This window comes from Camponotus floridanus, unplaced genomic scaffold (assembly GCF_003227725.1).
Source record: "Camponotus floridanus strain SB8 unplaced genomic scaffold, Cflo_v7.5 scaffold50, whole genome shotgun sequence".
Classification (NCBI taxonomy): Eukaryota; Metazoa; Arthropoda; class Insecta; order Hymenoptera; family Formicidae; genus Camponotus; species Camponotus floridanus.
In genome coordinates this window covers 161620-189222 of record NW_020229659.1, presented here as the reverse complement: position 1 = coordinate 189222, position 27603 = coordinate 161620, and the positions used below count along the sequence as shown (strand labels likewise).

The 27603-nt window shown below is 36.9% G+C and overlaps 1 protein-coding gene across 3 annotated transcripts in view; it reads left to right on the top strand.

Moving 5' to 3' along the window:
• LOC105248927 (Krueppel-like factor 6) overlaps positions 1 to 27603 on the top strand; it is a 332350-nt gene that overhangs the window by 260233 nt on the left and 44514 nt on the right. Inside the window, exon 1 of one of the 3 annotated variants that reach the window (XM_011254009.3) lies at positions 23437 to 23494. The exons of the other annotated variants lie outside the window; for them this stretch is intronic. Within the exon in view, the coding sequence (XP_011252311.1) occupies positions 23468 to 23494 (27 nt within the window). The 5' untranslated portion in view covers positions 23437 to 23467. Of the gene's footprint in view, positions 1 to 23436; positions 23495 to 27603 lie in introns of those variants that run through there. 3 annotated transcript variants of the gene reach the window in all.

Here is a 27603-nt window from a genome sequence, read left to right as displayed (position 1 = left end):
AATGCAAGGTCAGAATAACGCATTATGCCACCAACACGATATCGCCAGTGTTCCTTAAACGTATGACAGACTGTGCGCTTCTGATAAGCATTCTTATACGACACGTCTCTGCCGAGACAAATTGCACAAAGTACCGTGTAACTCACGCTCCCTCCTCTAAACGATGTCGAGCCTTCCTTCTACAATAAGTTGTACATGCTAAGCTTAATTTTTATTTGTAACTTATTGCCAGCTTTGATCATGAAGCTATTTATATTTTAAAGTATCTTATTATATTTTGCAAAAAAGATTATTTGCATAATTGCATTAGATGAAAATCGTAAGCTGATAATCGGATTGCAAAGGTCTTTTCGCGTGTGCCGATCATAATTTTACGCCACCACGTCGATTAAATCATAGTCACCGTAATGGTGGCCGGCGAAGCGAGGCGATCACCGTGTAAGCCGCGCGCGCCGGAGGGTGAGGGCAGATTCGCGTGCAATTACGTTTGTTTGCCTGGAGAGAAGCGGGGGTCTCCCTCCGTCCCTCTCTCTTTCTTCCCTCTCACGATCGCGAGGCCGGTAATCCCGGGTTCCATTAAGATTCCTGGGGGCCACGATCGATCTCCCTCGGAGATACGGCCACGACTTCGACCCTCTTCAACGTCTCGCCGTGGCTCTGCCTATCGGCGCCGCGGGTTCTTCCTCCTCTTCCGTAAGGTTCCGCTGACCACGCGCCTCGTTCGATTCCGCAAACAGCGCCGTAGCCTTGTTGCGTTGTTTCAAGGTCAATCGCTTGATCCGGGAAATATCCTCGCGCGGTGGCTATACCTCATTTACGGCGGACAGGCTCGATGCAAGGAGGAGGAAGATGAGGAGAAGGAAGAAGTTGGACGTAACGTTTAACAGCATTCCGCCGAATCGCTGCCGTGGTCGCTGCTCCGGGATAAATAGGTTGACCCAGCGAATATTCCTGTCGGGAAACTTTCTTGCGTTGCAGATAATGATAACTTGCGTGTACACAGAGTGGAATAGCCGTTCTTCCCATCGCGGCACGATGCAAAGCGCTTCAAAAAATACGTCTTAATTCCTGAGCGATTTTAATTGAGTTCGTGTACGTTGAATTTTTCACAGCTGATATACAGCATCCGAGTAGCTCATCTTTTAATGATTAATTTTTTTCGACTTGCAAGAAAGAAGTTGACGCGAATAGTTGGACGTTAAATAGAAATTTTGCGGCGAGTTTACATAATAAATTGTCCACGAGATAGCGAGAGTGCAAACATGCACCTACGCGAGCGATACCTTGCACTAAATTCGCTCGTTCGCCAGAGCACAGCTGGGAAATGACAAATTACAACGGACAGATGCTGCTGGAGAGATAAGTAAGGGATGCGGTGTCGTGGTAGTAGACACAGCTGAAGTGTCAGTTGTTTTTGCGCGCGAGCGCGACAAATCATTGGTATACATCTGCGCAAATACATCTGTCTCTCGCGTGAAGAACGTGGTCGTGTGATTTATAATTTTTTTCGTTTCGCGGCGCAATATTTCTGTACCTAGATTGCATCGTAATTGCTTGTCGATTTTAACTTATGAACGCGAGTTTCGAACAAAAGAAGTTTGCAATTCAAGATTTTTTTTTCACAATAAATGTCGAGCTTTGCATTCCGTTTCTTGTATATACAATTGAATTTCCGACTCGAGATCGTTGCAGATAATGGTATTATTATTTCCCCCAACATCGAGTCGAAGATGATTTGCTCGACAATGCACATAATGCACCCTAAATTAATAAAAAAAAAGATAAAAAATATACTAATTTATTTTATACGATGATAATATTGTTTAATTTCGACACACAGTTTTATTCTTTTCCATTTTTCTAAATTGCATGTAATTATATATTAAATTTCTTTCTTTTTTTTTAATAAATTTATAACTTTATAAAAAAATGATTTTCGTAATAATATAAAAAAGATCGAAATACATGATTTGTATCATCATCCAACGTGTGCACGGGACAGCTTAAAACTATTTTTGATATAGACATAAAACTTCCCAACGTAGACATTTCGGCGCCAGTATTTTATTCTCCGCAGAAAGACTTCGTTCAGAGCCAAAACGTTGGAGTAGAAAATATCTGCGTTTTTCCTAAAAACATGTTGATCGCGTGCCAACGTCGTGAGCGTCCGCGAAATAGATAAGAATAGTCTTGTTCCACCTGATTTAGCTGATATCTAATGATGTAGGAAGTCGAAGACTATACAATTTATATTCAGCTTCACTATATACAGTTTTTTAAATATGTACTACTTGTATTATACGTCGTATAAGCGAGAATTTTTTCAAATCTATTTTATTGTTTATTATATTTAATATCGATGGAAATAAAATAAAATTAAATAATTTTAATTCGTAAAATTATTTTTGTTTAAAAAAAATTTCCATATTTTTTAGGCTTCATTTTCCATTTCTTTTTTTACATCATATTTTCAAATCTGTATCTGTTACAGATTATTATATTTAAATATCGGTGAAAAAATATAAAGTAAAATTAAATAATTTTAATTTGCAAAATTATTTTCTTTCTGTATTTTTTTAAGTTTCATTTTTCCTCTCTGTTTTTACATATCAAATACTTTTAAATTTGTATCTATTACAGATTATTTTGACGCTTCATAAACGACGCCCTCGAACATTCAATTTCGAGTTTGTTCGGATCACACGTCGGTCTTATTTCTATTGTCTCATCAGTGACATCCAATTATCGCCTACCAGAAGGCATCGAGCGTCAGATGAAGTTTGACGTTCGCCTCTACACAATCCCATCCAGTTACGCTTCGAAGATTCCTCTGATAGCGCCCTGGTCGGCAAAGAACAATCCGATTATCGGAGACCACGAGAGGCTCGCGGATAGCGGTAGAAAGAGCAATCCCTTTCTCGATCTACGTCTAATATAGCCGATAATCTAATACCTCGCTGGTTGTGATGGACCTTTGCACCTTCGTCTTCATTATCCATCCACCACGCCTCGCTCGTTCCGCAAGATCGTTGATCCCTGGCGTGGCAGTGGTTGATCGTTACCGCAAAGTCTCGATACCTATACTTTATATAGTTCCAGGAAACCGCCTGCGAATACTACCTCGTACTACGATTAAAATTCTGAAACGCTACATGTCTGTCGGTTTGCCTATTTTTCTAAGAAATAATTATCGCCGGATGTTCGCGGAATTTATATGCTTTTCAAACAGCCTCGCAATCGAGAATCTCGCTCGTATTCCTCGTTGAATCGTTCGAGGCGATCTGATTATTCCATCGCCGATAACGAAGCTCGTAACAAATCAATAAACGTGAACAAAATACTACGTATTTTTCCTCGGCATCTTTAAACAGTTCGGGGAATGAGCTTCCGATCTCAGCTTTATGCAAATTCCCAAGAGTTAGTTATGATCGCTACGATAAATTCGTATCGAGGGCTGGTAAATTTCCAAATTCCAAACGGTGCAAATAATCATCGTAGCAGCTTCGGCAGCCGTCATCGCGAAAAGTTTTGACGTTCCTTATTGCGTTCGCCGATTTAATGGGATTTCTTCCCTCTCGATAGGAAAGTATTCCTAACGACATTTCCGCGATATACTTATATATATACCATCGTCGGATCCGGTTGTGTCGTTTCTGTCTGTCTCCCGGAAAAGTTTAAGGCGGCTTGTCGACGACAAGCGGGGGAGGAGAAGTTTCAAGGGTCGACCGCGGCGGAGATTACGCGACGATTTTAAACTCATTTCGATGTGGGATTTTTGTTTGCCGAGAAAACAACGGACTTTTCTTTCCCTTCTTTCCCTTCGCCCTCCTCCCCTCTTCCTCCCCTTTTGCTCTTCCACGGCACGTTCTGTTGGCGACATCCTCGAGGCCGAGCTTCGCCAAACTCTTCGACGTCCTTCGGCTCGACTCCGTATTTTCTTTCCCCTCGCCTCTTTCGTCGGGGCTAGAGAAACTTCTTACATATTTTATATTCCGCACCGATGTCTCGAGGCCGTGTTTTCGCCACTGCAGAATTAACCAGGCATTAGTGCCGCTCGCGGACAAGGCTTTTTTGATTTATCGCCGCGTTCCTTCCTCTCTCGTCGTGTCTATTTCGAGCGGCTATTCTTTATTCTCGCGTAGAAGCAAGATGCTCGCGTTTCTTGCTTAACTCTCTCGGGAGTCGGGAAATGCTCCTTTATGTTCTTGTCGGCAACAGTTAAACTAATACAACGACTGATGAGCGCGAGGAATGCGCCGACGTGTTCCTTGTCCTTTTTGCCGTAAATGATACGGATTGCAAAGGGAGCCTTTATCCACATCTTCAAACTGTCTTAAACTTTCAGAAATGTAACATATTTTCTGCATTTTCATTTGATTTTCGCATCCATCTTTTATCAAAAAAAAAAGACTATATTTTTGTAAGCATATAAGTTATATTAATTTGTGGAATATATGATTTTATTCACTTGCAATTTCTCTTTCTTTCTCTCCCTTTCTCTCCTTAGTTCTAAATTTAAGTAGCTGCACACATTACTCTCTCTTTTATTTTCTATGTAAAACTATATTTCTTATTCTCAATAAGTATTCCTTATCAGGGGGGGAGTAAAATATGTAAAATTTATAAAATTAAACAATAAAAAATGTAGCTCTGCACATAAAAATTTAACTAGTAATTGTAGCCGAGATCTTTTGGGGAATGAAGATGAATTTCATCTGTTGAGTGCGCGAACCAATTATAAAGTCTTATCCGATCCAGGACTAATCGAATATCGATCCGCGCGTCTCTCCCTGAAACAGGATTTAATTTTACATCCCCGCGAGATATCTGGCCGGAGAGATCATCGACGGTAGAAATAACTTTCGCGAACCAAGTGTACGCGAGTTTTATCAGTTTAAGCGCACGGCCAATTGTCGCGTTCGTCTCTGCTCGACCATTTCTCCGTCGGGTAGAAATATCGACTAGCAATCCCGCGGGTTAAATCGCGAAATCTGCTATAATCTCGCCCCAAGGAGGAAATACTGCGCGGTCCAAACGCCATCCCGACGTCTCTCCCGTTCCGCGCGGTGATCTCATTAATTGGTCGAAAAAGTTCCGTCGAGCTTCCGAGCAGCCTGTCGGGAAGCTTTCATCCTCCCGAAGCTCTTTCGCCCCGGAGCAACCTGTCATGGAGCGGAATGCGCCAATAATGCGGCCACGATGTAACGGCCAATCGCAGACTTCTTCGATCTGCCCCTCGATCCAGCCGTGCACAAGCTTATTCATTCGCTCGCTCGTTCGCGCGATTACACACGTACACGCAAATACAGAATGAACAATGCACACATTTGAAGAGAAGGGTGGAACGCACGCACACGCGGGGCAAAATTAGTCGGCGGTCGATGAAGAACTATTTTTGGTATTTCTAATTCCGGGTGCCTGAAGAGAAGTCCGGGAGACCGAGAAAGGAGCGGTGGTAGCGCGTAGAGGGAGGAAGAGAGAACGAGAGTCTGGCAGGAACTTTTAAATTGGAGTTTTGACTGGACGCATCGAGACGGACTTAATGTGATCTCGGATTGGCTGGAGGCACGATCTGCCGAGGAGGGTGGTTCGAAGGGTGCGAAGGGTGAATTCGGTATCCGCTGACATCGGACCTGCGCACGTCTTTTGATACCCCCCTGCCCTCCCCGTCCACCCCCTCCTCTTCATCTTTTTCTGTCCGCATCATCCCCGCCTCGCTTTCCCGCGTACCGCTCCCTCAGGCAAAAAAGGGGGATCCGTTGAACGAGACCGATTGACTCCATCGCCCCGATAAAAGGAACGTCGAATCGCGCCAGGAAATTCCATCCGGCGCGTTTTTCCTGCCTTTGAATTTACCGAAGGGGCACAAGCGAAGAAAGAGAGAGAGAGAGAGAAAGAGAATAGTCACAAGGACTACGGATATGTGGGAAGGATTCGCGGAATGGGTAGCCAAAGGCTCAACCGGACGAGGCTCGAAAAGGACGACTCGTTTACGTTGCGCCCTTCTATAATGAGGTTTTTGTTTGTCTCAGATTTGAGGCAAAGTGGATTTGGTAAAACAGAAGTTGCCGATGGAATAACAATGTAAAATAACAGTATAAAGAATAACAATGTAAAATACCTTACGCGACAGTCGGTGCTTTCCAGCGAAAATAAAAGTAAATTTTTCAAGAAAGAAAATGAAAATTTTGCACATCGTTTATTTGCTATCATTTAAAGATATTTCCATCGATCGGAATAATATAAAGTACATATATATAATTATTTTATTTATTTTAAATGTATATATAATGTATAGCTTTTATTACGAAATAATTACGAATACTTATAACGAAATAATTTTTAATATATTTTGCTTCAATTTTCATTTTAATTTTTATTCCATTTTGCCGCTTCAATAATTTATAAGGGTACTTTATAGCTGAAAAATTATCGATATGTATATTACGATGGACAATAGTAATCATAAAGATATGATTTTTATCGCACTGTCACATTTTAACGATCCGCCAATAAAATGGTGTTGCCAATTTCTTGAATATCTTCGGCGAAAGAATTCTCGATTCATCGAAAGATTTCTCCAGTCCTCTAGCGGACATTTACATTTTTATCGCCGAGATTTATTGAACGATAGCGCAACAACCCTGTAATTTCTCAAGTAATAAAAAGTGTAGTAAATACCTCACGTTCGCGGAACATGTCAAAACGGGAATTCAGTTATCTTCGTCTTTAAAAATAGTCGAAAAGAACGTACTGTAAAATTACAATAGCGCCGTCATGCCTATAAATATATTACACACTTGCCTTATAGATTCAAACGCTCGAACTCATATTATTTTGATACGATTTATCACAATATATACTTCAGATCCGTTGATTATCGCTGTTCAATGAACAATGGGACGTGGCGGATTGTTAAACAGAATATATTTAGAAACATCGTTTTGTCTAAACCACGCTTAAGGTCGATAAATCCTGTCCGATGCTCATGCTAGCGAATCGATAATAGTGGTGTAGACTCGCAGAATAATCGCATCTGTCGTTTAAATGAATTTTCATCGCGATAAAGGGAGATTGCGGACCAGCACTTCAGATCGCGCGATAAAGACTAACGACAGTTCGTTAAAAGCCGCCGGCCATATCGCGGGCGTCGATCTCTCTAGCGAAGGCACATAATCGATCGGTCGTGCATATGCCCTGCCCGCGAATGTATATCGTTAACGTTAACTGATAACGAGATTGACGCACATTTTTTTAACGATTTCCTGATATAATTAAAAAAGCTGCTTGAATCGCGAACGTAGCGCAATTACGTAAAATCGATCGCTTAATAAAGGACTTGACTCAATTCAGAAGAAAATCTGTAAGACATTTTAGCTGATTATATTTAGCATATTTTTCCGAATTTTATCGATCTTATAAATTGAGCTTTATTTAAGTAAAAATGCTATCACGTCATTTTTTATTAATTTATCTTCTGCTAACATTTACAGATTTTATTTTAAATAATTACATGTAATTTTCAATGCTATATTCTATAATCGTTGCTATGAAAATATTGAGATAAAATCGCCATTTTCGCAATTTTCTAATATCCGATTATAAATACCTTAGCTCTTCGCTCTTTTAAATATTTTAAACCGAAAGAAAATATACATGATATTTCGGTCGATTGTATATTTTTTCGAGTGCGAATTTTATCGATCTTTAAGAAGAAATGCAACGACTATACCAGAGATGATTATTTTTCGCAACATTATAAGTTTGTATTCTTCTTATTCTTATATAAAAAATTACGTAATGTTGTACTCTGTACGTAATTGTTGCTCCCCCAAACGTTGAGATAAAAGCGCCATTTTCACAATTTTCTAATATCCTACTGTAAATACCTTAGCCAGAGTTAGCTCACGACGTGCAATTCGCGGATATCACGTATTAACCTTCGCAAACGGTCGCTTCCTCCGCGAATTACGCGAGCGTTGCGTTACGCATTAGACCAAGATAATGGCGAATATCTTGTAACGAGATATTACAAAACTGTTTCCACGCGTGATACCCTTTAGAATCGCGCTGTTTCGAAGACAGCGCAATTACCATTAATCGCGACAACGATAACCGGCGCGAATATCTCTCGTGGTCGGTGCACATTGGGTCTCTTTCGACGCCGATGGACGCCGATATCTTTTCCGCGATCGTGAGACAATGGACTCATATATCAGCCTGACCTAATCTACACGCGGCCCCACCCGGTGCGTGTGCACGCTTTACACGCTTTTGCTCGCCCCGATAGATAACGCACTTTCTCCGTGTTAATCATGGTTACACGCGTGGCGTCAACTTGCTCGCACACAATAGGGCCAGGCTGACTCAAAATGCACCCCGAATTATTATTATCACGGTGTATTAAATCCTTGCACACTCGATAATAATTTTCGAATTTATATATATTCAAAAAGTAAAACATTCTTGAAAAAAAAACTTGATATAATATAATAAAACTTTTTCAATTTTATTAATTAATTATCCATTAATTATTTTTTTTAATTTTTATTCGTGAAAAATTTTTAATCTTTTAATTTTTTAAGATGACTGCGCTCTCACGATAGTATAATATAAAGGATTAATAAATTACATTGATTATTTTACGTGCAGAATTGCACTTATAGCATAATCAAGCATAGAAACATCATTAAAACTTTTGATGAAATATGAGAAATCATGATTTTTTTTAGTTGACATATTTGTGTCTCTATATATTGCGATGTCACATTATTTTATTGTTGTAAGATACATATTTTATTTATAATCACATTTCTATTTACTTTACCAGCATTATTCTTTATATTTTTGTCCGGATTATTTTATAATAATATAGAAATCCTTAAAAGTATAATCCTTAGAAGTATATGTAATTTTTAATTATAATAATAATAAAAAAAAGTTCATATTTTCTTTATACGTTTTATAAAACAAATCTTTTTTACCCAACAGCATTGCACATATACACAGCTGCTCTTAAATAAGCTGTATTATAAATAATTATATTATTCTTTGATCGTGCAAATCCTAGACTTCTCATCGCCTTATGCTCTTAACGATGGGAAATGAGCCCGTAAACAATATCCCGCGACGAAAGAGGCAAGAGGCAAGATGAGAACCGTGACGATTAATCATCGTTAATCATAATCATGTCAAAGTAGCTTGATAAACGTTCCTGCTAATGTGAAAATCTAGTATGGAATAGGCGAGGCGATTTATTGTGATGGGATGTTATTACCAAACTTGGGAGTTAAATCCAAGCCAGTCAAATGCATATTGGAGGAGAACTGAAAGGACAGGCGACATAGCGCTTATACGTAGCATAGTACTATCGCACACTATTAGCAAGGATATCACTCTACCTGCGTCTTCTGATAGCGATTTCATTCATTCTCCGTTTCTGCTCATTCCGCGCTTACTCTAACCCTCCATACTCCTCCCCGGTTTAGCAATTAACTCAAGTGCAGGATTCGCAAAAACGGATTTCGCGGAAGCGTGGCGTTAAATTAACGTTCGCCGGTTCCGATTGTTGGGCCGACCATCCCGATTGGAAATCTAACTCGAAAAGTCGATTAAACGATCGTCCAGCAATGACATAAGCTCCTACTATGCGCGATTCTCCCAATCGATATATTACCCCAAAAAAAGTAAGTAATTAATAAAGGATTGTTATGGTGCAACTTGCGCTGAAATAATGCAATTTTCCACGTACGTGGAATTTGCAAAAGCGTACGTAAATAATTTATGCACAAAAATATTATTAAAATATTATGACGAGGTAAGAAAGAATGAATTATTATATACATTTTTAAAATTATAAAATCCGCGCTACCAGTATATTTGAGCAAATTTTGTCGTGTGAAATTCAATAACGTGTTGTGTGCTGTAAATGTATTTTTTTCCCGAGTTATTTATTTTCTTCGTGTTCAATATGGAAAATAATATAAAAATATTACCCATTTGTGTTGAAGTATTTAATTTAGAAAATGTCACGAATATATAAAAGAGAATGTCGCACACAATTGCGAGGGTTGTTTTTGTGTATCCGTGAAAGATAACATCACTTTCACGAATCCGCGTAATCCATATTCCAGCGAGACAACTCAAAGACTCTACTTTCGTTCCTCTCCTACATGAAGGATATATTACATCGGACCGGATTTTGGACACGATCATTTACTCACAGAGAGAATTCGAAGATTCCGCGGGAATGGAAACGATAGCGAAGAGGAGGGGGAGGAGAGGAGCACGTGCGGTCAGATAAGAGCCTTCGATCGAATCTCATTTCGTCGATCGAAGATCGATGCAGGTTCAGGGGGGGGTGGACGCTGCCAAACGAATCTCATCCATGATTCACACGCGTGCAACATATCGATGTATGCACATATATGTGCGTGCGGCTCTATTGGAGGAAAAGTGTATGGAAGGAAGAATCCCCTACTATAATAGCTGATTCGATAACGAGTTCTTTCTTCGAATGCGAGGCGGTTGCACCCGAATTGGTCGGATTTGTTTCCGAACGGACCATGCATTAGAGGGGGATGAAAGAAAAAAAAAATATATATATATATGTATGTATATATGTATGTATGTATGTATATATATATATATATATATATATATATATATATATGAGGTTTGTGAAAAAGAAGGATATGAAAGTGGAGAGGAGATTTGGTGCTCGTTCCCGTCGCGTGGGTGTAAAGGAAGAGAAACGCGGCCGCTGCTCGGATACGGCGGGCGGTGCAAAAATAAATCCTTTTTATTCAAACCCTCCGCGGAGCTGAATATATCCGACGCTCGATGCCACCCCTCGAGGATTAATCTGCCGCCCGTGAAGCGATAAAGCAGATTTGTGCGATCCACGGTCTCCGACTATTTCTACAGCGGGCGAGTCTTTAATGAGATTTGTTGTCGCTTTAAATCGCACGTACGACCAGCCGAGTGCTCGCTTTTTCAATTTTGGTTATTTCTGTAGTCACAGCTTGGTGTTATTGTCTGGTTATTTCCGCATGGATTATTTTACGCGCTTTCAAAAATCGTGCACGATGTTTTCGCGATTTCTTTTTAATTTCGTATATTCTATGTTTCGGATAAGTTTGCCGCAGCGTAAATATCGATCGTCGACAATTTATTTAATGTTTTTCGTGCAGACATGACATTTATTTCGCCCGCTCTTCTTGAATATTATATCATTGGGATTAATAATGATTTATCCATTATTGGTAAAAGCATTTAGTTTCACGGCCACGATGTATAAAATATAACTCTTCGTTGAGTCTAGATAATTTAAATTTAATTCCACATATATATGTAGTTTCGTTTGTGCTCATTTTCGCTTTGCATTACGATATTTTTACATTCCATCGACGATCGCTTTCTTGGCATTAATTCCCTTGCACGATTGTGGGTGCATTAGGCTCGCGTAAACTAGTACTTGACTCGCGCATATCAAGCAGCGTATACACGTTCCGGTTTCATTGATCAGAGTTCATTGAGATGCTTCGTATGCGATCCCCTCGTGAGAACTTACATCAGGTATCCTACATATTTTCGTGCAAACCTGCCAAACTTTTTACTTGCATTCTTTCGAGTGCGATTTAATACTGATGTAGTGTTCTGAATTAAAATTCGTCTTAAATTTAAATTAAGCACACATTACATGTAACGATTTGCAACTAAATATGTTCTGGAAAATAATTTTCATTATTTATCTCATGCGTGATAATTATTATTTGAGAAAAAAATGATAAAAATTATTTACTCTGTAATTTTTTTAAAATATAATGGAAAGATTATTTTAAAGTAATTTAGATGGCGTTATTTTGTGATAATAGCAACGTTAATGAAATTATTTTATACGTATTTATTAGTTTTACTTTTTTCATTCTTGGATTGCGATTAATATTGGTATTCTTTATTAAAATCCTCTAAATTTAAATTACGCAAATGTTACACATAATGATTTTAATTAAAAATGATTTGAAAAAATGAGGAAATTTTCATTCTTTCCTCATGTATAATTATCACGTATTTAACGCATTATTTGAGAAAAATTATTTGACAGATGATAGTAAAAATTATTTACTCTGCAATTTTTCTGATAATACGCTGGAAAGATTATTTTAAAATAATTTAGTTATCGGTACTCTGTGATAATAGAAAATTGTTTTACACGTATTTGTTATTATCGAAAGAATACGTAACACCGAAAGAATACGTAACACACGTGAAAAAATTACTGAAATAGATAGCGCGCGTTCCTACGTGACGCGGCGTGAAACGAAGCCGCGAATGCAAAAAAAAAAACGCTGAATCGGCGTCGGGTCTCCAATCGTCCCGATACATTCGAACATTCATTCAGCGGCGTCTCGCTATCCCGTCATGGATCATAAATCGTCGCGAAATCGACGCTCCTCCGCTTTCGCGGGACACGCTGCTACTGTCAACGCGCGTCTCCGTGGAATTCCGGAGTCCGTTCTGTTTCGCCCAAGGACGCTGCGGATGATCAATGTGGGTCAGTCGTGAGCATCAGGATTACCCTGACCCGGCTGCATTGCGAGCATTCGTCTTCTTACGACGAGTCCTCGATTGCAACCGCGTTGCAAATTGCGAGCCGCTCGCCTGGCGCGTTGTAGCTGGCATGTTTCGCCGAAATAGGTATGCAGGAGTGCATAACGATCCAATCGCCTCGCAACGTTCCGGCGATTATTTAACAATGACTCGCGATAAAGCGCCGTACATTAAAGCCAACGAGGGCGATGCAAACAGGCCGCAGACGGTACACATTGAGGAAGAACATTCAACTTGTAGCTCGTTTATTCCTCGATCGAATTTAGTGAATTAAAGTGTAGGCATATAATTTATTTATTTAATATTTATTCATTTAATATATATTTAATATTTATTTATTTAATATTTATTTATTTAATATTTATTTATTTAATATTTATTTATTTCTATTTATATAGAAATTGAAGATATTGAAACACGTATGTATTCGTTGACGGAATAATTAATTGAATCAATTATCCTTTCCTCTAAATTATTTTTTCCATGTCTTAAATGCAGAGATATATTATTCGATTCATATGAGATTAGATGTCAAGGCACACATCTTCGCATTAGTTTCGAGATAAGGTAAGCCTCGGAAACTTTTCGCGAGCTTTCGTACCATCTTTCCTCGTGGCAGCTCGATATCCAGTTGCATGTCGAGTGCGCGCATATTAAAGCGTGCACAACTCTCTTGGCTCTCATGTCGCGGCTTTCGTCGGCTTCATTAAAGTTACTTACGACAAATTTGCCGTGTCGCGAGTGAGAGAACGAGTACTCGTAATAGAACTCGGCAAATCACGGGGGCCGACGCGCATTTTCCGCCGTCGCAATCGCATTTCCTTCCACATATAAGTGTAGGCGCGCGGAATTATATATATATTATATCGTCCTCGAAACACGAGCCCAGATCGCCTCGCGTTAGGGTGCTTTAATGAAGTTGTACGCGCTCGCGCCCCCCCGGTAACGGGCCACGTAACACACGAGTGACATTGGTCGGCACTGTATTCCAATTCCATTCGAACTTTATGGACCACCGCGATAGCAAACTCCGCCAACCTACGTACATACATATGTACGTACATACATAGGTGTGTAACCGAGTACATGCACAAACGCCGATTACTTATGGCACGTCCGCGATGCTCGTTACGGGGTCTCTGTGCTCCACGTATTTCCTCTCTACGAAGCCTTACACGTGCTCGAAGAAACACATGTATGTACATCGAGTCGATCGACAGGAATCTTGTTTAAGTAATTAATTTATGTATTGACATGAAATGACATTAAATTGAACTCACGAGGTAAAATACACCACATGTGTGTGGTCTTGCTATAAAATTATCTAGATGATTTTGTCAAATTATAGAAATTAGATGGTCGAGTACCAGTAGAAAATATACATGTTCATATTGAAATATGTAAAGTCTTGAATAAATAATCTTAAATAAAAAAATAAATGTATCTTTGCAATTTTAGTAGATTAAGGACGTTTTGTATGTACAATTCCAGCAAAAAGTAGCTGAAAATATTGACGAATATATCCACTTTTGATGTATTTTGAGTATGAGAAATTATGTGGAATATTACAATTTGATCTTAACTACAGTGCAGAGATGTATATTTTAATATTTATTGCGTTTTTACTGAAATATTCCGAATTTTGTTAATCGAAATGATTAACTTTTGGCAGAGAATTTCGCCTTGTGATACATGACTAACTCCATTGAATTATATTTAATATTTTTTTAACCAGTTTGTATTTGTATAATATTATTTGACCAAATATTTCCTCTGTGTCTAAACTTTTGCAAATTTTAAACATTCTGAATATTATTTCCATGTGTTTTTATATTTGAATCGACGTGGTTATACATTTCCCATAAGAACACATGTTAATTTGGTGCAAATTAAAATCCTTATAACTTGTGAATCGATTGAAAAATTGTACTGAAGATTCTAAACATATGTAAGGACATTCTGTACAATTTTCATTAAATTCTCAATATTTTGAAAATAGATACAAAACATCCTTAAATCCGTTTTCGTTTCAATTTAATTAATGCATTTCAATTTAATTAATTAATGCAATTTGACATAAATTACTTTGGTGCTTCGGTATCGGAAGACGTCGAATTTCCGGCGTACGTGTGTCAATACCATTCGCGAATCCCGAGATTGCTAACGACTCGCCAAATCTATGTCTTAATGCGTGCACGCACGTCCGTTACCGCTAATAAGGCTCTCATGAATAGCGAACGTTATCGGATCATCGCTGCCAGACGTGCATTGGCAGCTGCGCGTGTGATAGCATACGTGTGGTTGACAGAATATGGTATCGATACAGCGTATAGTTTGCATACGTCGACCTGCCAGATGTGTACGTTTGTGCGTCATGCATACTTGCGTATATCCTGGCGACGTGGATATCACCGGCCAAATGAGGTATAAAGACACAGATCTGCTGTAACTTCGCCGAGACAATGTTGGTGCCATTCTAAGTTAACTTGGCAGATACTTATCGATCAATATGTACATTGATATGCAACATGCATGTATAATTGTCGTCAGGAAAAATGAATTTTTAAAAATAATTTATTCCAGTGATATTGTCAGATTATAGGGATTATGGAATCTGCGTTTGATACAAAAATTTATATACGAATGGAATTAAAAAAATGTCATTTATCTCTATTATCTCTCGAGTTATCGCTCGACTTTGCGAGTTTTCGAACAAGAGAATTGCGGGATTATATACGCTCTTCATTGGATACATCTGCGTCATAAATGTTTAAAGCCCGTTTCCGCAGACTTGGTTCCAGAGCGAGTCGCAGTGATAAAATTCCAAGGAACGATTAGCCGAGTCTGTAAATATATCCGGCACGCAACTTCTAAACTAAGTCAGAGTAAAGTAGTCTCCCCCTCGTCATAAGTTATATAAATAGATCTATCGCTCCTGAGAAAGTGCACACGCGGACAGCATTTTGCACCTGCACACACTAGGCCCTATGGGCTCGAGTGTATCAGCTGTTCAATTTGCAAACGCGGAGGCCTGTATTTTCCGATCACGCCAGGGGTCTTTGCGCGAGTGTTGCAATAATGCACGTGCATGTGCGTGCATAAGTCAGTACGTCGAAATAACTTTATATACGAATGCCTTATGATCAGTGTCGATGAAGAGAGAAACGTAATAATCTGTCTGGACTTAGCTAAAGTTGGTACTCACGGCACGAACAGTAAATAACTATTACAGAACTTTCAGAAAGGTATCATAATAAATATTTTTACGTATTTTCTTTGTAAATCAGAATTAATCGGAAAAGATCAGTGAGTGAAAAAAATTCTGATTTTTACTGTCTCGAATTTCATTCAATTCAAGAATAAACTGACAAAAATAAAATGTAACATTATTTTTAAATATATTTATATAATTTTATGCAAGAACATATTTTACTTTAATAATAAATTATATTATTTATAATTATATTAATTATTAATAAATATTAATCATTATAAATTAAGAAAATGAAATCAATATACTACTGGTCTTTTTTAATTCAAATTGATATTTAAAATTTTTTAAACAAAAATTTTGGAGATATAAATGTTACTAAATTTTATATTAATTTTTACTTTAATAAGAAAAATGCAATAGTAACAGAATAAAAAAATGTTTACCGATATAAATAAAGTTTTAGTATTTTCAATTTCTTTTAATAAAAACTAATTTATTTGTTTTCGAGATTCGAAAGATCGATTCCTAATCTATTGTGGATTTTATTTTAAATAAATCATAAATTAGAAAATATCTCAATAGATGAATATCAATAAAAAGATTTTCTATTTACAATATTTTAACATTTTTAATAGAAAAGACCAGTTTTTACCGGAAAATACTAGTTTCTATCATTTTTATCAGTGCGTAAATATAATTTACTATAATTTACTACAATATTTAAATTCTGTTTCAATCAGAGAATTCTATAAATAATCTCAACAGGAGCATAATAGGCAGTTATAAACAATGATAAGTTGATTGGAAATTGATCATATCTCGAAACTCTCTCTGATCTTTGCCGTAGCCTTACTTGTATACTCATCGACACGTTATTACATAATAGTATGCACGTGCGGTAATAAAAATCGGTCACGCAGAACGGATGCGTAACTGCAACGGTAACGACCGCGGATTACGAGCATCGGTGGAATGTTGGTCTTTTATTTTTGCAATTTGGATCCTCGCCCCGATGGCACGCGTTGTAGGCACGATTTACTAACCGACTCGGAATTATACTAATAAAACTTAAATCATTCGAGCGATAAATGATACTTTTGCGAGAAGTAAACTTCCAGGAAGAATTTCCTGAAATTTTCCATTTTGCAGAATTGAGCTTGTGAAGTTTGATTGAAAGAGAAAATTTACTTTGATCCTAATCAGGGTTGGCAAAATTCCACATTTTTCGAGTAAAATCCATATCAATGGTAAAAATTCGTATTTCTCGAGCAAACCGACAAAAACTGGTCTTTTCTACTAAAAATTTCTATTAAATAAATAGAAATTTTTTCATTGATATCCCCATTAATTCAGAGAATGTTTTATAATTTAAGCTTTATCCAAAAATTAAATACATAGATTAGAAATCAATGTAAAAATAAATTTGTTTTTTATTAAATATTGAAATATAAGACTAGATTTATATTCTTAAAAGTTTTTAATTCTGTTATTATTGTATATTTTTCTTATTAAATTAAAAATTAATATAAAATTTGGTAACATTTATATTTTTGAAATTTTTCTTTAAAAAATTTTATATATTAATTTGAATTAAAAACAGACTTTATATTGATTTTATTTTCTCAATCGATAATTAGTATAGATTAATATAATTTAAAGTAAAAATATGTTTTTTATTTAAAGTTATATAAGTATATTTTAAGATTACATATTAATTATTTTTACAATTTTTGCCAGTCTATTCCATTAAATAAAATCCAGAATAAAATACGGAATAATAAAAAACGGAATTTATCATGGTTTTTTCCATTCATTAGATTTTCCTAGCCTGATTCGAATGAGAATAGATTTTGTAATATTATTATCACAATAAATTATTTTTGTATAAGTAATAGAAAACAAAATAAAATCGAACACATGGATTTTGTATAAAAAATTCTTCCTCGTGTATGAGAACAAATTTTTCTCTTATCTAAAACCGACATGCTAAGTCATGAAATTCCGAAGCGATGAGCATTAATTTAAGATTGCATTTTTCATAAAACGTTCGAGTATGTAGGGCTAATGTAAATAAATTGCTTAACCGAGCTATCTATGTAAGATGCAGTTGGTTTAAGAATCCTCTCCAAGTTTTACCTCCCCGTGGCGCTTTCGGCAAGAATAGCCATAAAATTCTTTTGAACCCATGAAATGTAATTCGCGGGGGCGATTAACTACCGAGGGACGTTCTTTGACTATACTTTCTCCGAATAGTTACCTCGCGTACGGCGATGTCTGCCAAACGTGCATTAAGGATGATGAGTAACCGTAATGATATTACGAGCAAAGATAAGTCACGTCGAGAATAGGGAATGGTTGGTTTCCGAGAAAGACGGACTCTCTTCTGCAGGAAAGTAATTGTATACTCGCTTTCCTCGTTTATAGGAAATTATTTTCAACGAATTTAAGACACGAAGATAATCTTTTATCGATAGGTATTTATGCTCTACTTGAACGCCTAATAGCAATTTTTAATTATTTTATAATTAAATTAAAAATAATAAATAATTTAATAAATTATTTTATAATAAATATAAATTAAATTTTAATTAATTATTTTATTGTATTTAAATAATAATTTTTAAAATACTTATTTTATATTGAAATATTTTATATGGCTATAAATAAATATGTAGGAAATAAATCACTATCGTGGAAATAAATAATTAATTTTACAACTAACATACAAACATGTGAAATAAGTTATATAAATATTAGTTATATAAATTACTCACTTCAAGATCGCTCGTCATTCCAGGTCTCTCTTTCCCTCTTTGGGCCTTTTATCCTTTGTTGCTTCTGCGTCGCACTCACACAATATTCACTCGCGAAAATAAAATTAATCATGATCGTCCGCGCACTAATTATCGGGAAACAATGATTACACGGTATTTTGATACAAAAAACAATACAAGCAAAAATTACGATTCATTCGGTGAACGAAAAACGAGGTTAATTTCACGCATTATTTTCGGGCAATCCTTTACAATTAGCGATTATCAGCTTGTGCAATTGATTAATTCTCTCGATGAATAATCCATAAGAGTATCGCGATAATGGTTATTTGACTCGTGTAATAGAGATATGATATATCCAGATTATTTATCAATAATACATGTATTTCGCGAGAGATTTATGCTTTGGAAATCTATTACGTTTGCACATCATATTTTGATTATATACACATTTTCTGCCGGTTTATATATTTTACTAATTAATTCGACTAACATACTATTACAATATTAAATTTCCCAGTGTGTTTTTCAATCACTAACTAAACATCGCGAATACAATACAAATCGGTTTTAAGTCAAATCGCGGCGCATTTAATTAGAAAGAATAATCGTTGTTATTAATCCTTTTTTTAATATTTATCAATCATGACGTAAACTCACTTGCACATTGTTATAATTTGTCAAAACGCGTATTTTGCGATATCTGTTCGATCAAAATCGCGCGAACAGATCAACTTTAGTAATCTAACCTACTCTCTTTGATGTATTCGCGAATGCGCGGATATTTACCTTTAATTTGAATTTATTATTACTCTCTGCTTACGCATTATGATACGAAATAGTAAAGTTGTAAGACACAAGTCGATCATGTTACAAGGAACGATCGCATTTCGAAAGATAATACGACGACACAGGGAGCAGCTCGGGCCGCTGCCTACACGTTCGACTCTCGCGACGCGTATGTCAAGGCCGCCGGTCACGGTGATGTAAACAATGACGTGTTCTACGTCGCATACCTGAGCATGTACCCCGTAACAATTAATTACGCGTCGCCACGTAATATTTATGAAAACACTTGTGTAATGAAATATTAAAACTCATGAATGCGTATCATCTTGAATATTCCCTGAATTTCAAATTGATTATTAATTAATATTAATAGTAGAGTAAATGGAATAATGGAGTTAATAAATATGTATCGATATTAATGAAGTGAAACAGGATATTTGAATTCAACGTATTTAAAGTAATTATTGTCTTAAAATAATTATTCTGATGAAACAATTTATGATTCTTTCTTGTCACTTTGATCTCTACTTTATATTGAAAGTGAAATATCTACTTCTGCAAATAATGTAGCGTTTCGCGACCCTTATGAATTGTTAATCGCAAATATGAATTAATCATACATTCATCATTTTTCTTGATTCGTTTAGTATCTCTCAGTTTTTTCGCACTTTAAAATGTAATATGACGATACACACATACATGACAAGATGATTGCGTGCAAATAAATACGAATGATTATGAATAAAAGCGAACGAGCGTGAAATGTTAATATTATTAATATTTTTATCATTTTTTAAAGATAATTTTTTAAAATATTATTAATTTTAAAAATAATGCTTATGTTCAGTGATATTCACTGCACTATCATATCTCTTGATTATTATATTTGCTTAAAAAAATCACAGTTCGGCAACAATATATTCGATCGTAAAAATTCTTTAAAAATTGAAAAAAATAATTTAAAAAATAACCTCTCTCCTTCCGTCTCTCTCCCTCTCTTTCTCTCTCTCTCTTTTATATATGTATATCTTTCTTTAAATAAAAATATAAATAATTTTTATCAGTCATATTATAAAAACAAGAGACCATTTCATTCATCATTTATTATATACGTTTTATATATGTTTTATAGAAAAATTTGTATCTCTTTTTTTGGATATTTTTTTAATAAACAATATAGTAATACGATATAAATTAATTTAATTTTAGGTGTACTCTTCTGTATCAAATATCAGATTATAGAGACAATTAGAAAATTCCACAGGAATTTTCATCTATTATTCTACGCTTCATTAGAAAACTGTTGCTTTTTTTGTAGCGATTTAAGGAAGAAAAGTTGTGCTTTCGCACACTGTTATCCTAAATGTGCCATCTTGAGTTAGTGTAGGTATGCATATACGTGCGCTAACGATGGAAAACGAAACAAAAGTAACGAAGTCTTGTAATATATTGCTAGTAGTTGCGCTTAGGTGTACTTGCAGGTCGTTTTTTGGTCGCGTGTATGCAACGCTCAACGACCATCATCAACCTTTTTCTCCCTTTTCCCCCTTTTTCCTCTTGTTGTTTGTGTATAAAATACTATTCTAATTTTTATTAAACTTATAAAATATCCAGCTAAGACACTTCAACACATCGAATGTTGCGTCGGTGAAATAAATTTTCTATGCATAATAATTTTAAATAGAATTAATTAATTTAAGTAGAATTCAATGTGATATTATGTAATATTTCGTCGAGATCTAATAGTGAATACTTTACTCGTAAACGAAGAGACAAGTAAATTATTTGATTTGAAAATGATATAAAGAAATGTGTACGATTAAAAAAAAACAATGTCACAGCCTTATTTTATAAATAAGACTTGAGAGAAAATTAATTTAAAAATTGATCATAGTACTTGTCAATCGTTAATGAAACTTATACAATTTGTAGTAAAATATATTTTACAATTTATACTTAAATTTTCTGTTTCGTTGAATTAATTAGAATTTTCGCAATTCGCATTGTCTTCTTTTCTTATCGATCTTGTTTCTTCTTCAAGCTTTCCCCGGAATTACTTAAATTGTTTCTACGATGAATAATCTGCTTCATGTTTGAATGATACATCAACCCAACCCCGGCACAAGGAGTTAGTCGAAGTGTAACAAGAAAGAGATCTAACGTCGTTTACAAAGTCGTCGTTTGATCGTCGCCAGTCCATTGGCGGAGGATGCCCGGAATAAAATGATATAAACGCGGGCAGGTGCCGTACATCCGCGCCCCCGAGTCTCTTTACTTTCCCCCTTCCCCCCTTTGTCGGTTTCTTTCTCCTCTTCGAGAGATAGAAACCGACAGAACGAAAGAAGAAAGACGCAATCGGAGGGAAGAAAGACGAAAGGAACGACTGTGCCGTTCGTTTTGATTGCGAGGGTGTTTGGAGGACTCGATTCGGGTGGATAGAGGGTCGCGGTGGGGTTGGTTCGTCGTTTCCCTCAGTCGCCGCTTCTACCCCTTCCTATTCATCCCCAAAGAATAAACGAATAAATCGCCGTTTCTTTATGCAAACTTGCATTTAATTCGGACCGAAATAGAAAGGCATTAATTTCGCATGCAAATACTACCAGACTACCAGGCGGCTTTCAGTGTTCGTATGCTCTCCATCGTTACGAAGGTTGAGGGAGACAGAGGCGAACGAAAAGGAAGGACGACCGCGGAGTGAAAAAGGGAGTGAAGCTCGAGAGCGAAGTTAGGAGAAGCACGCGAGGGAAGGGAAGGAAGGAAGAAAGGAAAGAGCGGAACCTCTCGGCGGCACCGATGGGCGAGACTTCCAGCTTCTAGTCAGGACTCGTTCGAGGCGGCTTTCACGGTATAATCAAGATGTTTGTTGATGTCGACGGCGAGGGTTGCTGCGAGAGGGGTGGTGGAAGCGCGGAATGAGATAAACGTAAGAGCCGAAGCGAGAAACCAAAAGTGCTAGGGAAAGAGGAAGACAGATGGAAGATGGGAAGCAGATGATGCTGGCGTAAAAGGTATAAAGCATCGTGCTGAGGGTGCGAGGGAGGAAGTGCAACTTGAGGAAAATAGAAGGGTTTAATAAACAACGAGACATCGAGAAATAGCCTCGACGAGCATAATTGAAGTTGCATAAATCCGTGCATATTGAATGCATCAAAATCGACGATTGCAAAGTGAAACAATCCCCTCCGCAACTACTTTCCACCCGCTTTCGCGATACTTGTTTCAACTTTGAATGAAAAGTCGTAAAATGAATTATTATGTAGCCCCTGTACATCGACAACCTACAGATATGCTGTCGTGTAGGCAGTGTTAACAGATAAAACAAATAATTGCACAAGAATTACAATCGCGATTGCGACGAAACGGCTGCTAGTTTGCTCGAAATAATGAAAGATGCTCTGTCCTACGCATATCGTTCCACTAAAATTAAGCTTGCGTTTAAACAACGTGATGGGACTGAAATAGATTGGGCGATCAGGTGAAATGCAGCGCGTTTCCGTTACCTATTATGTACATTAATGCCAGGATTGAGTTGCACTAACAACCTGATTTAATTAACTCGGGATAACGATTTGCCATCCCTTTCCAGATTATGACACTAAGGTTTGTATAGGCATCGACAGAATATTGAAGTATTTAACACTGACTGATATTGATGCATTCGATATTTTTTCATTGTATTTATCGTGAAGTCAAGTTTATCTCTTTGATCGTTTTAACATTAAAATTCGTTACGAAAAGTTTAACAATTATAAGAAATTATTATCCATGTAAAAATAAAAATTTTGAAATACAAGTTATTTATTAATTTATGTATTTAAGAAAAAATATAAGTAAAACCACCATCAACACTTATTTTCTATATAAATAATATTAAAATAATATCTGCAATCTTTTCCGATGATTGAAAACCTTCCTAGCGTAAAACATAACGATATAGCAATGGCAACTCGTTTTATGTCAACTCTCCATTTTATTCCATATTATCTGCCATTGAATATTTTACATTAACCAAGAATTCTCTTTCTGTTGCAGGTAATGGAAAAAACTCGTTGAAACTCCTTTTCTTACGTAACAAATCATGAAGGGGGATTTTGAGAGGCTAGTGGTAAGTGAAAAAAAAAAGAAAGGAAGTCGGGAACACGTAACGAAACTTTCATTTCTTGGACAGAGCGAAACGCAAGCTTGCTGCGACGGGTTTGCTCGGCGATGTATTAAAAATATACTAATTTTTCGTGCGGAAGTAAAATCGGCAGTAGCCCCGGTACGAATCGCAATCAACGGCGACCGGTGCGGCATGCATAATGCATATCGCCTGCAGCTACGTGCGTACCTACGGAAGAAACTTATCTGTGTCCTTGCATATCCAGCAATCGATTTCGGAACATGAATTCGGGGACCGCGACAATGCTCGTAATAAGAATAAATTGGATGGACTAACATATGTCGGTCGTTGATAATCATTCATGACATCAGCTCGCTATTTTAGATATGAAAAAAAATAGAAACTAAAATAAAATTTTTAGTTATTAATTATTGTGCAAAGATGGAAGGAATTAAAATATATCTTGAGAAAAAAAATAATTTAAAAATGATTTTGATATTTTTGTGGTCTCTAAAATAATTAAATGTCAAATTAATTATTTTTTACTTTATTATTTATTCTTTGCGAACAAATGTCTATTGGAACGACTTCGTCACACGTGAAGCTTTAAACTGCGACCTCGAGATTCGATATCACATCTTTTTGCGCTCATAGTGAGAGCAAAGGCACTCATCGGCCAAATGGTTTACGGCATTCGAGTAAGCACTGGGAGATATCCCGGTGGGTAGCGTGGTTCGTGTCCCGGTGGTTCGTGTCTCTGGAAGACGGTTTACGAGCTCTTGCCAGCTGGGGAAGCTCTTTACGTACAGGTGCTAGATCATTCGTGGGTGGAGCTTAAAACGCGTATGATTTATGATCGAGTTTTGCGGCTTTGATTAATTTCATTCGAAAGGAAAGAGAAATGACAAGAGTTCAAGGTCAAGTTCGGATGGGCACGTCGTCATTTTGGTCGTGTCACGTTCTCGTACTCTTCTTGACAGTTGTTGTCTAGTCATTGACGTTCGCCTTTATTTCTCGAAATCGACATGGGATTTCATCGCCTCGATATCAAATTGTTTATACTGCGTCTATAAACGACTCTCGACCATTCCACAGTTTATATCCCCCGGAGAATCGAGAATTTATCCATTCTTCGCGAGGAAGAATGTCGAGTATCATCTTCCATTGTCATTTTGCGTCTGTGGAAATCGAAGACGTTGACGTTACGAGCGACGTAAAAATCTGTTGTCTTTTACCATCATGGACGTTCCCGTGTCCTTTGCATGTGCATTACGTTCGTGAAGGATAAAATCTCACGATTACATCCTTCGTGTAAATTAGAAAACGCTGAGATGCGATAAAACGTACGCTTAATTTTTCGCCGAGGGAGGAAAGTTTCTCCAGCCATTTTTATATAAATTTCCCCAGTCTCTTTTATATCAATTTCTCCGTCGATGCGTTAGCTTTTCGAGGAATATAATTCCTGCGGCCGATGGCGGACCGTTGACGGTGACCTTCTCGAAATTTCACAGCTCATTATGTACCATAGGAATGCGGCAATATCTTCTTGCTCTCCTCTCGCGGCATCCTCAGTCCTCCCTTGGCTGCTCGCAGGTTCTTAAAAGAATTTGATATCGAATTCTTCGCTCTCTGGGCCCTAGGTAGGTAAGGAACACGGCGACGAAGGAGACGGGCAAATCGCCGAGGCCGATCGAGAGGCGGGGAGGAAAAAGGGGGATGGGAGAGTGCATTATCTCCGAGTTCGGTACGGAATTCACCCTCTCTCACTCGGAGTTTCCATGCCGGCGACTGCGATTCCGCGGCTCCCGCCGGGACTTACCACCCGGGGTACCGCGGAATTACGCCGGCGGATAATAACGTTTTATGCCGATTTTAATACGCGACTTCGCCCCGTTCCCTCCGTCCCACCCTGCCTCCGTCTTGTCGTCTCTCCTCTTTCCCCCCGTTGCAGGATCTCGAATCGTCGATTCCGCGATATAGTACGCTCCAACAGCGCCGAGAATTCTCCTCTCTCTCCCGTGCTTTACATCATGCGTCTCTTCTCTCCTCCGCCATTCATCGGAGACGCGATTTCTTCGACGATCGAATCGAATGTCTCTGTAGGTCGAGATAGGAGCTAACGCGATAATCCCCTTCGATCTCTCGCGATTTCGCTCACGGTAGGAGAACGCGGTTGCCTTCGAAACTCGTCGCCTTTCCCTCCCTCCCTCGCGTTTTCCACGTCATCGGCTTTAAAATGTGTAATAAATTGCCATCATAAATCTGCATTCCGCTCGCGGACGTTAAGACGAGTATTAAATTCGTCGCGATTTACGTGCGCGAAGTTAAAAAAAAAAAGATCGCGAACGACTGAAGGAACGCGAAAGCGATCGCGTCCCGAGCAAGAACTCGACACGCTTCTTTTTCTGTTTAATAAGACACATCATGTTTGTAAATTTTTAATGACACGAGTCGATGCTTAATACGGATTATATTCACATTAATAGCAGTCATGCGAATTATGTTACGTTAATTATTGTAATATATGGACGCGAAATGCATTCTGTCCGTCACATGTTGTCTTTCGGTTATAATTATTGTAGTATGATATATACTCATGTTGTTATTAATCGTTTAGTATATATATTTAGTATATTAATTCCATGTTAATTTCGAAATTAGCTTTACATATATGTTGAGGAAAATGAAATTAGATGTTTTCTTAATTATATTCAAATTAAAATTTAATCAAGTGGACTTTTCATATTTAAATTTATTTTATTAATTTTTACTTTATTGCAAATATTTAATTTATTATGCCTTGAAGAAATGTATAACATTCATATTCGATATTACAAGACATTAAATTCACTTAAACTTACATAATTCTTTAATTTATATAGTGGAAACTCCAAAAAATTGCGCGTTTCCAAACTACATTTCCAAATTCTAATTACATAATGCTTACGTATATAATAATTGTAATCGTAATAATTTGATTAGAATTTTGTATTCTATCATCATGCCGCTTATTTGCGCAATTTTGTATTTCTTTCTTATCAGAAGATTGTATCCTTCAATTGATGAATAGACAACTTTCTGTTTTTTAATAAAAATTCAATTAAATTAAAATTAAAAAATCAATAATCTTTTTTTTATTCAATTTAATTTCTGGATAATTAAGATTCTACGGAATTTAAAATAAATATAAAATTTATTGGAAATCTTAAAATAAATATTAAAAAATTTATTTTAAATTTGTCGAAAAACACTCAAACTTTTAATTTTACGCAACTTTTATCAAAGCACCTCGTAAAATTTGTACACGACGAGACAGAATTCCGTAGACAGTTTTAGCGAAATACTAAGTTTCATCATGAAAGTAATAATTATAGTTACAATTGATTGCGGAAGAAACATTTCCAAGTGTTACGTATCCATAGCCAATCATAAAGACTCAAGTGTTTAATTGCGGCAGTTAATTAAATTGAATAATTGGAAACATAAATATCAAAGTATATCGTCTTCATTTTATCTCGAGTCAATTTATTTCAGCTTCCTCTTTTTAAAACTCTTCCTGTTTAAGCTCCGATGATGCACGTCGAGCTTTACGATGGCTTGCGATTTGCGATCGTGTTACCACGAGACACACTGTCGCGTGAACAAATGGGCGTAAAATGGAGGACTGTCATAAGAATAATCCGTGAAAATTTTTTCCCAATCGCGCAGATTTCTATCACGGAATTAATTTCTGTCCGGAAAACTCGCGTCGCATCGTCTCGCGTAAGCGCGTGAATAATTGCCGGTAAGCGGGATAAATCGCGAGCTTGACGTCCTTCGCCGATTTATGTGCAAATTCGACGATTACGCGCGAAAGTTTCCGCATCTCGCATTGTTACTCTACGTGCAGCAACTCACACCAGCTTATAGCATCAATGGAAAATATTCGCACCTACGCGATATGGAGTGATTATAAAGTTATAAACCTAGGGATTGTTTTATGGCAGACTTAACGAGCAAGATAAAGTTTCAAAAAAAAGCGAAGATTTTAATTAAGATTTTGTTAAAAATTAAAAACGTAATAGATTACAATTACACATTTTTTCGCAAATATACGTATGATTATGCACACA